At 46.6% G+C, this 12,761-nt stretch overlaps 1 protein-coding gene across 6 annotated transcripts in view; it reads left to right on the forward strand.

The window, feature by feature from the left end:
- The window catches only part of LOC140389586 (glutamate-rich protein 6), a 90,502-nt gene that overhangs the window by 47,482 nt on the left and 30,259 nt on the right, over positions 1-12,761 (forward strand). For all 6 annotated transcript variants that reach the window (XM_072473846.1, XM_072473841.1, XM_072473842.1 and 3 more), the window contains 4 exons: positions 2,983-3,143; positions 5,655-5,722; positions 10,873-11,012; positions 12,274-12,359. In XM_072473846.1, coding sequence (XP_072329947.1) covers positions 2,983-3,143; positions 5,655-5,722; positions 10,873-11,012; positions 12,274-12,359 — 455 coding nt within the window. The remainder of the gene's footprint in view (positions 1-2,982; positions 3,144-5,654; positions 5,723-10,872; positions 11,013-12,273; positions 12,360-12,761) is intronic.

Here is a 12,761-nt window from a genome sequence, read left to right on the forward strand (position 1 = left end):
CAAGCACTGATCTTCGACTTCTGTCAATTTGGTTCACTCCACGTGATGTCAAGAAACGGCTGAAGGCACTGTATACTTCAAAGGCTATGGACCCTGACGATGTTCCGGCAATAGTACTGAAACCTTGTGAACCAGAACTTGCTGCGCCCTCAGCCAAGCTGTTCCGATACAGCTACAACACTGGCATCAACCCAACAATGCGATAAATTGCTCAGGTATGTCCTGTCCACAAAAAATGGACAAATTTAACCTGGCCAATTCCCACCCCATCAGTTTAGATCATCAGCAAAGTGATGGAAGATATAATTGACAGAGCTATCAAGCGGCACTTACTCAGCAATAACCTGCTCACTGATGCTCAGTTAGGGTTCTGCCAGGGCATTCAGCTCCTGTCCTCATTGCAGCTTTGGTTCAAACATGGACAAAAGGGCTGAATTCACTGAGAGGTGAGAGTGACTGCTCTTAACATTAAAGGTCACAATTGACCCAATGTGGCATCACGGAAGCCAGTAAAACTGGAACCAGTGGGGGGAACTTTCATAAATAATAAAAGCAAATTACTGCGGATGCTGGAATCTGAAACAAAAGAGAAAATGCTGGAAAATCTCAACAGGTCTGGCAGCATCTGTAGGGAGAGAAAAGAGTTAACGTTTCGAGTCCGATGACTCTTTGTCAAAGCGGGAACTTTCAACTGATTGGAGTCATACAAAGAACATAGGAAGATGACTGTGATTGTTGGAGGTCAGTCCCAGGGTATCACTGCAGGAGTTCCTCAGGGTAGTGTCCTTGACCCAACTATTTTTTTTATTCAATCAAGAGATATTGGATTCACTGGCTAGGTCAGCATTTATGGCTGATCCCTAATTTCCCATGAGAAGATGATGGTGAGCTGTCTTCTTGAACCATTGCAGTCCTTATGGTGTAAGTACACCCACTGTGTTGTTATGAAAGCAGTTCCAGCGACAGTGAAGGAGCGGCAATATATTTCCAAGTCAGGATGGTGAGTGACTTGGATGGAAATTTGCAGGCGGTGGGGTTCCCAGGTATCTGCTGCCCTTGTCCTTCTAGATGGTAGTGGTCGTGGGTTTGGAAGGTGATATCCAATGGGTTTTGGTGACTTCCTGCAGTTTCAGCTGCTTCAACAATGCCCTTCTCACCTTCATAAAGTAAGAAGTGGAGATGTCTGCTGACGACTCCACAGATTCTGAAGCAGTCCACTCCCACATGCAGAAAGATCTGGATGTTCAGGCTTGAGTTGATAAATGACAAACAACATTTGTACCACACGAGGGCCAGGCAAAGACCATCTACAACAAGAGAGAATCTAACCATTTCCCTTTAACATTCAATGCCATTACCATCACTGAATCGGGGAAGTACTGGACGACGAAGGTACTCTGTCGGTTGTGTCCCGTGTTTGTCTTCTGAGGCGGTCGCTGCGGTCTTTTGCTGTGGCGCGTTGGAACTGTCGATCGATGAGTCGAGCGCCATATCCCGTTCGTACAAGGGCATCTTTCAGTGTCTGTAGATGTCTGTTACGTTCCTCCTCGTCTGAGCAGACCCTGTGTATACGGAGGGCTTGTCCATAGGGGACGGCTTCTTTAATGTATAAACATCCTGGAGATTCCCATTGATAGGAAGGTTATCGGGGAAGGTGGAAATGTGGAGCAGAGGTTAAAATCAGATCAGCCATGATTTTATTGAATGGTGGAGCGGGCTCAAGGGGCCAAATGGCCAATGTCTGTTCCTAATTTGTATATTCGTACATTCACACACATTGAACTGGACCAGCCATATAAATATTGTGGTTACAAGAGCAGGTCAGAGGCTGGGAATTCTTTAGACAGTAACTCTGTCTACAGACTAGCCAAAGCCTGTCCACCATTTACAAGGCACAAGTGAGGAGTGTGATGAAAGACTCTCCGTTGACTGGATGAATGCAACTCCGACAACACTCAAGAAGCTCGACACCACCCAGGACAGAACAGCCCCTTTGGTTAGCACCCCTTCCACAAACATTTGCTCTCTCCATTGCCGATGCACAGTGACAGCAGTGTGCACTATTTACAAGTTGCGCTGCAGACTCGCCAAGGCTCCATCAACAGCACCTTCTAAACCTGTGACCTCTACCACCTAGAAGGCAGCAGATGCATGGAGATATCACCATCTGCAAATTCACCTCAAAGCTACTCGCCATCCTGGCTTGAAAACATATTGCCGTTCCTTCACTGTCTCTGGGTCAAAAACCCGGAACTCCCTCCCTAACAGCATTGTGGGTGTACCTACACCACGTGGACTGCAGCGGCTCAAGAAGGTGGTTCATCACCAGATTCTTTTTTCTTTAAATGGTACTTTTAATTTTACATAATGAAACTTTGCGACCGATATTTACAGTTTCTGCAGTTCTTATGTACATACAATCTTTCTTGATGTTTCCTCTCTTCTCAACGGCAATCAGGGCTGGGCAATAATTGCAGGCCTTGCCAGCGACGCCCACGTGCCGTGAAAGAATAAAAAAAGGTAATTAAACATACAAATCAGGAGCAGGGGTAGACCATTCGGCCCATCGAGCCTGCTCCACCATTCAATAAGACCGTGGCTGACCGGATCATGCGCCACATTCCCACCTACCCCCGATGACCTCCACCCCCTTTCACCCCCAACATCGATCTCAATCTAGCCTTCAGGAGAAATATGAAAGTTTCTTTGGTGACTTACTCCCCTGGGATTTGTTTTCCTGGTTGATGAAACATTCCCTGTTGCTTGGTGTCTCAGATCCCAGATCCGCAAAACAAACATGCGAGACCCATGCGTATAGATCCTACCCCACCAGCCTCACAAATGTGTTACAGAATAATGTGATGTTTTGTTCTGAAGAGGCTCTTTTTTGGGGGGATGGAAAGAAAACACTGCAGCTAATACTGTACATGGTGAATCTTTTAAACCTTTCGCGGTGCGTGATTTAGTTTCTTTCCTTCGCAGCTCTTTTGCTGTAAACAGTATCAGGACTTGTTTGAGTTCCTCATGAGAGAAGAAGATTTCTTGAGACTGAAGGCTGGTTTGGAAATGATTGATATCTCACCTCACCTTCCGTTTAGCAGTCTACTCGAGAGGGAACAAGCCAAGGAGAGAGCAGCAATGAGGTAATATCCTGCCGCTAGTGTTTGTTTTAGTTTTATTTTGAAAGCTCAGCTTGCAGGAATGTTCCTCATTGTCAATAAAATGCAGGATAATCAGCCCAATCATGTGATTCGCCGCAGCCAATTTGATTGTTATAAAACGATGCAGACTAGATGCCTACGTCATCAACACTGGCTGATGAATTTGCTCACCAGTCCTTTAAAAGCATCATTTTTGTTGCGTTTGGATGGAGATTAGTCCATCTCCCATAGTTTTTTTTTCACAGAAAGATTCAGAGGCCGGCATGGTGGTTAGCACTGCTGCCTCACAGCGGAGAGGACCTGGGTTTGATCCCGGCCCCGGGTCACTGTCCGTCTGCATGGGTCTCACCCCCACAACCCAAAGATGTGTAGGGTAGGTGGATTGGTCACACTAAATTGGCTCCTTAATTGTGAAAGTTTTTGTTTAAAAAGTAGAAAGATTCAAGACCAAAGGTAGTACTCAGTGGCCAGTGTGCTAAAATAATTCCGTTCCCATTTTAATGTCATACACGCTTATTTTTGTACAATAATGTAATCTTACATTACTTATAACTGAATAGCAAAGCTGACAGCAATTTTGGAAGCAAGGTTATTTGGAGCACAACTTTCTGTGGACCGAATCGTGGGAAATACTGGAGTGCTGTCGCTGGTGGTGCTAATTACAGCGTGGCAAAAGTGAAATGGAGAAAGGTTGACACAAATGTATGACCAAAACCATGACGACCAGAAGTTAGGGGCGCAATCCAATGGCCACGCTGCGCCAGAAAAGCAGCTCGACGCAGCGCAGCGTGGCCGGTAAAAGCCGGGACACCCCCCTCCCAGAATCAAAGCGGCTCGCAGCACCTCGCAAGATCCAACGCGATCTCGCAAGACGTTACAGTGTAAATCCTGCCCACAATGGGCGGGAACACATTTTGGCAAATCTGCATATTAGAGTGGGGCAGTTAGTATTACTCTAATGTGCAGATTCCCGAGATACCTGGGGCTTTTGGATTCATCCCCTTCGCCTCAGAGACCTTGGGTGAGCGCCATTCAGCACTGGTGCCCACAAACGGGGACCAGACGTGATGGGGGTCTCCCAGGGGATCGGAGGTCCCCAGCTGCTTGCCCTTTGGGTAGGGTGGTGCCCAGACACTGTTGGTAGCACAAGGGCATTCTGGCAGTGACACCTGGGTGGCAGCCTGGCACTGCCAGCTGGCATAGGCACTGCCAAGGTGCCAGGTTGGCGCTGCAAAGGTGCCAAGCTGGCAGTGTGTGCATGTGCGCGATCAAGCCGGGGATGCCCTGCGTGGGCGCTGCATGGGGGGCTGGGGACCCCTCCATAGTGCGTTTGGGCTGGGGCCGTGGATCACTTTGGGGGCCTCAGAGATTGGGACACCATTTAAAAATGGCATCCCGATGTCTCACTACACTGGGGGCTCCGCTCGCTCACTGTGCAATGGGTGCTATGTGCAGCCTCGGCCGCACGTTCCCCGTTCAGGCCCCTTATACAACGCAAGTGCCGTTGAATAGCCATGTGTTTCTTGGCACTGCGAACGCCTGGAGTCACGCGACTAAACGCGCTCACTAAGAGACTTTGTTCCCTTTTGGGAGAATCGCGCCCTAGATTCAGACGAGAGGCAGGATTTTCCAGGTGTTACCGGGGGGGGAAGGGAGGGTGCAAACAACAGGACACGCAATTGTCAACGATGGGACTAGAGGATCCCATCACCAGCCAATGGCAGGCTGCCTCTACCACCGCTAAACATGTGGGAAGAGGGGGGGGGTTGCAGCCTAGATTTTTAATTTTAAGATAAACCTCTGACTCAAGTGGAAACATTTTTTGCTTGCCGATAACTTTAGTCAATTTTACTGCTACCCAAATGGCTTTGAGACCACATCAGGAGTATTGTGTTCAGTGTTGGTCTCCTTATTTAAAGAGGTGTTAATACGTTCAAAGCAGTTCAGTGATGATTTACTTGATAATACCAGGAATGGCTGGGTTGTCTTATGAGGAAAGGTTGGAGGTCAGGTTTGTTTCCACTAGAGCTTAGAAGAGTAAGAGGCGACTTGATCCTAAAACTTTAAAATCCTGAGGGGTGTCGACGGGGTGGACATGGAGAGGATGTTTCCTCTTGTGGGAGAATCTAGAATTAGGGGTTACTGTTCAAAAATCCGGGGTAACCCATTTAAGACGGAGAGGAGGAGAATTATTTTCTCAGAGGGTGGTAAGTTTCTGGAACTCTCTTCCTCAAAAGGCAGTGGAAGCAAAATCTTTAAATATTTTTACGGCAGGGCGAGATAGATCCTCGATTAACACCGGGAGTGAAAGGTTATCGAGGGTCGAGAGGACTGTGGGGTTAAAGTTACAATCAGAACAGCCACAATCTTATTGAATGGTGCAACAGGCCCAAGGGGCCGAGTGGCCTAATCCTGCTCCTAATTCGTATGTTCATGTGTGTATCTTTTTATGTTACTTGGTCAGACCTTAATGTTTTTGTTATGCTTTGCCAGGTTACGTGACAGAGAAATGGAAAAGTTTCTGAAAAAGGCAAAAGAAAATCAGCGGCGACTTTCTGTCGGTAAGTTTTCTTCATGTGGTTCAGATTTTTATTTTAACTTCCTCGTGTGGTTTAAGTGTTCCATTTTGTTTGTATATTTGAACATTGGGCCTCCAGTAAGGGTTCAGAGAGTTGGGGATTATTTATTAGTCTGAATTGAGGATTGGTTCGTGGTCAGGAAGTGCAAGGGTAGGGGTAAACGGGACATTTTCAAGTTGCCAGGCTGTAACAAGTGGGGTGCCACTGATCAGTGCTGAGGCCTCGGCTATTTATAATTTATATTCATGAATTAGTCGAAGAAACCAAGAGTAATGTATCTAAGTTTGCTGAAAATATAAATCTATGTGGAACAGTGAACTGCGAGGAGGACACAGAGGCTGCAGTGGGATCTGGTGGACAATAAGGTGGCAGATGGAGTAGAACATGGTGAAATATAAGGTTGTTCACTTTTGTGGGAAAAATAGAAGGGCAGAATATTTTTTAGATGGTGAGAAACATTTAAATGTAGATTTTCAGAGAAACTTGGATGACCTCATACAAACAACATGGCAAGTTAGCATGCTGGCACAGCAAGCAATTAGCCAGTTGTCACATGGGGCGCAATTTAGCGGCCTTGCCGCACCCGACTTGGTGTCGGGCCGACGCCGTTGAATCTCACAAGAGGCCACTCATGAGATTTGCGAAGCTTAATATGCCTCGCAATATTAAACAAAATCTCACAGGTCGTCGCAATCTTCATCACGCCCTCATTGGGCGTGATCCAGATCTGCATATTTAAATGAGCCAAGGGGCTAATTTAAATATACATTCGCAGGATTTTCTGGTGCTCAGGACCAAACGGCCGTACCTGGGAGGTATCGCCATGGCGCCGTTTAGTGCTGGTTTCCACAAATGTGACAATAAGCGATTTTAGGGGCTGGTTTAGCACACTGGGCTAAATCGCTGGCTTTTAAAGCAGACCAAGCAGGCCAGCAGCATGGTTCAATTCCCGTACCAGCCTCCCCGAACAGGCGCCGGAATGTGGCGACTAGGGGCTTTTCACAGTAACTTCATTGAAGCCTACTTGTGACAATAAGCGATTTTCAATTTCATTTCAGACGTAATGGCACCTAGGGGGTCTCCCAGGCCGTTAGAGACCCCCGGGTGGTTGGGGACAAGGCAGGGTGACACCCTGGCATTCCCTCTGGCTTCCTGGCAGTGCCATCCTGGCAGGGGAACTGTTAGGCTGGCTCCCTGATGGTGTTTGTCCATATGCTCACTATGAGACCGGTTGGCATTGCCAGGGATCGGGCCCAGGTTGAGGGGGAGATGAGGGGATGTTCCTGGGGCCTCCCCGAGGTTGTGGGGGTCAAAAATGGGGGAAGGGGAGGGGTGAAGCTTTTGACAGCCAGTCAATATGGCGGCCCAATATGCGAGGCGCCTTTCCTGCTGGGTTTAACAGAGGCTCCCCGAGGCTCAAGAAAACAGAAAAGTGTTTTAGTAAAGAAATGGTTTGGGGGAAATTGGAAGGAATAATGGAACTCCGAAGGGAATTCAGAACCTTCTTAGGTTACAAACTTAAGCTGAATAAGAGCAAAATCTTCTCTGTGAACCCACCGGGGGCAGGGGGGGGGGGAAGGATTTGTTATACCCTGGGGTTCAAATAGGCCATAACTGGACACGGATTCATTTGTGTGACGGGGAGGAACCCAAGGATCAGAAAGAATGTGCTGCAAAGAAGGAGGAACATGGGAGGCCAGACTCTCCCAAATACCCTATTCTACAACGGGGCAACTACCGCAGAAAGAGTACGGGATGGGTCAAGGAGCCGAGAGTGGAATGGGTCAAAATGAAGACTTCCTGCATGGGAATATTCCTGCGAGCACTGGCTGTGGCTCCACTCCCATTCCTCCCAGCCAGATACTCAAGAAGCCCAGTGGTAGTGGCCACACTGAGAATGTGGAACAAACTGAGTCACCACTTTGTCCACCATGGCCCTCATCTCCAAGGACCATATGTTCCTGCTGGCAACTATGGACGTCGCCTTTAAAAGATGGAGGCAGGACTGACAGTAGGGGACTTATACATAGATGTTAGAGTAGTGACCCTGGGGGAATTCATGGATAAGCACCAGCTCCCAAAAGAGAATGAGCTACGATACAATAAGGAACTTCCTCCGAAAGGAAACTGCAATGTTCCCTCAGCTACCAGGACACTCCCTACTGGACAGACTTCTAACCGTGGGCGAGCTAGGGGACGGGAACTGCGCGGACACGTACGTACGGCTACTAGTATGGTCACCACTGGACAAGATGCGGAGAAGTAGGAGGAAGAGTTAGGGATGAGATAGAAAGAGGACTCTGGATCGAAGCACTGCCCAAGGCAAACTCCACCTCCTCATGTGCAAGGCTGAGCTTACGCAGCTAAAGATGGTGCACAGGGTGCACTTAACTAGAACATGAATAAATGGGATCTTCCCGGAGGCAGAGTTCAAATGTGAACAGTGCCAGAGAGGCCCGGCCATCCATATCCACATGTTCTGGTCTTGGCCCACACTTGTCGGGTACTGGACAGCTTTCTTCGAGGCCATGTCTAAGATGGTTGGGGCAAGGGTAGTGCCGTGCCTGCTCATGGCAGCCTTCAGAGTTTCGGAACAGCCAGACCTCTTTATGGGGAGAACAGACACCCCTAGCCTTTACCTCCCTTATCGCCCACCGAAGACTCCTGCATGGCTGTTGATCAGCAGCGCCACCCAAGGCCGCAGACTGGATGTCGGACTTGACAGTATCCCAAATTAGAAATAATAAAATATGCTTTGCTGAGCATCTTCGGTCGGTGAGCATTCAGGACCCTGATTTTCCCGTTGCTTGTCATTTTAACAAAAGACCCTGCTCCCATGTCCACATGTCTGTCCTTGCCCTGCTGCAATGTTCCAGTGAAGCTCAACGCAAACTGGAGGAACAACATCTCATCTTCTGGTTAGGCACGCTACAGCCTTCCGGTCTCAACATCGAATTCAACAACTTCAGATGATTAGCACCAGCCCACCTCGACCATTTGTTTTCATCCCATTTCATTTTAACTGTCCTTTACCATTTCTGTCTTTCTTAATATATATTAACCCCCCCCCCCCACCATCTTATCCACCTTTCCTTACCCTTTCTCCTCTTTGCTTCCCCCTTCCCCTCCCTCAAATCTACATTTGTCACAGTTCACCCTCTGATGTTAGTTTCTCTGCTGTTTAGCCTTTCACATCTTTTGTTCTCTCTGGGGACTGCCATCAGCACTCTTTCCCCTTGGTCTCGGTGGGCATTAGCACCCGGTTTCCTTGGGTTTCTGTGGCTATGACTCATCTTTCATTCTCACTCCTCAGTATATATATTTCCCACTTTCTCTGTTAGCTTTGACAAGAGTCATTGGACTCAAAACGTTAGCTCTTTTCTCTCCCTACAGATGCTGCCAGACCTGTTGAGATTTTCCAGCATTTTCTCTTTCGTTTCAGATTCCAGCATCCGCAGTAATTTGCTTTTAATGAAATATGCCATTGGGGGAATCGGAGGAAGACTTCCACAGCACGTGGAGGCTATTCACCAGCCTATTCCAAGACCGGTTCATGACCAATAACCAATGAGCAAGGGGGATGGACGATGGACCGAACAGGACAACGGAGGGAGAGATGGGGGAGGGGGGGGATGAAGACATCAAGGCCAGCAAGACAGGAGAGCCAGATAGGACAAAGGGCGAAGGCACACATGGGGGCGACCACAGCAGCAAACCCGAAGCACACAAGGCCAACGCTAAACACCACCCTCTACCCAGTACACCCTCGTACCAGGGGCAGCAGGGGCGTAAATAAGAGGCCCCCATTCCTGTACATAGGTCCATTTGCGTGAATATCTAAAGGTCTGCCTGTCCCTCATTATTCCCATTTGTATACCCATTTTGTAGATTCCAGTTTTTTTTTCTTCGTTGTTTTTACTATTGTGTGTGATCCATAACAAATGTTACTGTAAATAATTGTAAAACCAATAAAAACTTTTTTTTTTTTTAATTCTCTAGTTTTACTTTTATACTAATACGGATTTGTTCAGTTTCTCATTCTCGCTGGTCCCTTGGTTCTTCAGTATTTTTGGGAGTTTTTGTGTATCCTTCTCCATGAAGACCGACTCTGCCATTTTCTTATTCCCATTATAAGTTCCCTTGTCTCTGCCTATAGTGGGCTCACATTTACTTTGCCGATCATTTCCTTTTAAGATTCCTACAGAAACTTTTCTAGTCTGTCCTCTCTCCCGCTATTTTACGTGCTGCTGTCTGTCGCTGGGTCCTCTCTCTCGCTCTGACGAGAGGTTAAGTAGGTTGGGTCTTTACTCTCTGGAGAATTTAGGTGAGATGATCTCAGATTCTTCTGAGGTTTGATAGGATAGATGCCAAGAAGTTGTTGCCCTGGTTGGAGAGTCTAGAACAAGGTGGCACAGTCTCAGGGTTGAGTTGGTTGAGATGAGGAGGAATTTCTTCACTCAAGGAAGTCTCTATCCCAGATGGCATTTGGATGCTCCGCTTCCAAGACTGAGATGGATAGATCTTTGGACTTTGTTGTGGGATACGGGGATAAGGCTGGAAAATACAATTGAAGTCAAACAGCCATGATGTTATTGAATGTCGGAACAGGCTCGAAAAACCTTATGATCTACTCCAACTACTAGTTCTTATGATCTTATGTGTCAAAGAGCTTGGTTAATTATTGCTTGCAGCTGAAACTGCATTGCAGTGTAAATGGGATGGATTCCAGAGCAGTTCCAAGACACAGACGCAATTTCAGTAGGACCAGCAACTTAAAAGCACATTCCAAGAGATTGTGCTCTTACAACTGAGACTTGCTACTTGGAAATACAGACTGAAGTTAGGAATGTCACGCTCCGGAAGCACAGGGTTGCTGGATTTATCTTTCACTTTGGGAATGGCGACTTGGCGGGAGAGAATCTCAGGGAATCACAACCTCACGGTTTTCCACCTGAGGGGATCAGGAGTTGTACATCATGTTGCGCTCTCTGATGGACTAATAACCTTTGGCCAGAAATGGGAGTAGAGATAAGTTCCATGTTTTATGGAACAAAGGAACAGGAGTATACATCGCTGTTTTGAATGATCTCTCATTTCTTTTCTCTGATGCCCATCCACCATCTTAACTCAAGCACCAAAAAAGGTCACTACAATTGCTTTTCACTTATCAACTTCATTGGATTTCGTCACCTTGAAAGAAATCAAAGAGGATGAGGATGAATGGGAGAATACTTTTACAGTAGAAGGGGATGATACATTCAAATGGCACAAGGTATGTGGAGATATTTTGTAGGTTTAACATATTACTGTGTTTATTGAGACTATGGAGAGAATTCTACGTAATATCACACAATGTACCTTGCAGAAGGAGGCCATGGCAGTGTTCCAACTCCATGCGAGCTTCCTCTCTCCCACTCATCCTATATCCTTATCAGCATAACCTTCAAAACTAGTCTACGGTAAGAGCACTCCTTAGGAGGCACACAGTAGTCCCCTCCATGTAATGCAACATGTTTCACTTAGAAGACTCGACCCACAGCAATGTGGTTGACTTTGTTGTCCTAGCCAATGTCGCCCACATCCCATGAAAGAATCAGGGTGATGAATCAATCTATATTTCTATCACCCACCCTCATATTTCCAAAGTCAGAAAGTGTAGATGGAGGACATGGAAAGCTCAAGTAAATACACAGATCGTACAGAATTTGTTTAGCAAAAAGGATGAGTAGTACTATGTGCAGAAAACTCACAGGGAATTTGAAATAGAATCACATGATATGGCAGAAGGAGGCCATTTGGCCCCTTTGAGTCTGCACTGACCTTCTTAAAGGGCACTCTGCCTAGGCCCAATCCCTGTAACCCCACCTGGAGGCAATTTAGCGCAGCCAATCCACCTAACCTGCACATCTTTGGACTGTGGGAGGAAACCGCAGCACCCGGAGGAAACACACACAGACACATGAAGAATGTGCAAACTCCACACAGTTACCCAACGTTGGAATTGAACCCGGGTCTCTGGCACTGTGAGGCAGCAGTGCTAACCACTGTGCCGCCCCCACAACCTCCTGCAGCTCAAGAGATTGTCAGTTATTAAATATTGAAAATTCTTTTGAATGTCTCACAGGAATTGGCAGGGTGGCCTTTTGCCTGACCTTCCTTACTATGTTACCATACAGTCACTCCTGCTGCTGAGCTGACTTGTCAGAAGCAGGTTTTACAGTAGGAACTGTTTGCAAACAATAGGTAAAGTGGATACAAGAACTTTCAATTGGTTAAGAACTGCTCAGTGTTAGTCTGTGTCTAGCCAACTTGTTTGAATGCAGCAGCTGACATTCTGACATCGAGTCTAACACTATGCACATGCAGCAAGTGCTCCCTCTAGTGTTGCAGCACAAAATAAACAGTGATGTTAGTGCTCGCCAGAAAGTATGCAAACAAACCAATTGAGCCCTCCCTCATTGATATTCCCTAGTGAAGCTTTGGGGAATAGACTGCAACATTCACCTTTGTTTGATCTTTACCCTTTTGTCAAGGATTTTCCGTCCTCTTTCACGGTGAAGCACTACAAGAATGGGAATAAGTTTCTTACGGCTTTTCCAGATGGAATGGCTCAGATATTGTATCCTTTGTGAAAAGTGCTGAAATTGAAGCATAGTGGATGCAGATTGTAATTCATTGGGTACAACAGGATGTGTAATAGTCTCCTCAACGTGATGCAAAAGCTCTGATAAACACAGAAGATAAAATTCTTTGTGCGCTACATTAACAAAATTGTGAATAAAAAATGAAAACCCTGGAAATGCTCAGCAGGTCTGGAGTATCTGTGGGGAGAAAAGCAAATTTTATAACAGCTCAGTGATCTTTCATCCAAGCTGAAAAAAGTTGGAAATATAATAGATTTTGAACAAGTGACAAATTGAGAAGAACAAAAGGGAAGATCTGTGATAGGGAGGCGAGGGGAGATTAAATGACAGAAGGTTTTGTGGTGCAAGAGTAAAGAGAATGGTGTTAAGAAATAAAA

This window comes from Scyliorhinus torazame, chromosome 14, assembly GCF_047496885.1.
Source record: "Scyliorhinus torazame isolate Kashiwa2021f chromosome 14, sScyTor2.1, whole genome shotgun sequence".
NCBI classification, from domain to species: Eukaryota; Metazoa; Chordata; class Chondrichthyes; order Carcharhiniformes; family Scyliorhinidae; genus Scyliorhinus; species Scyliorhinus torazame.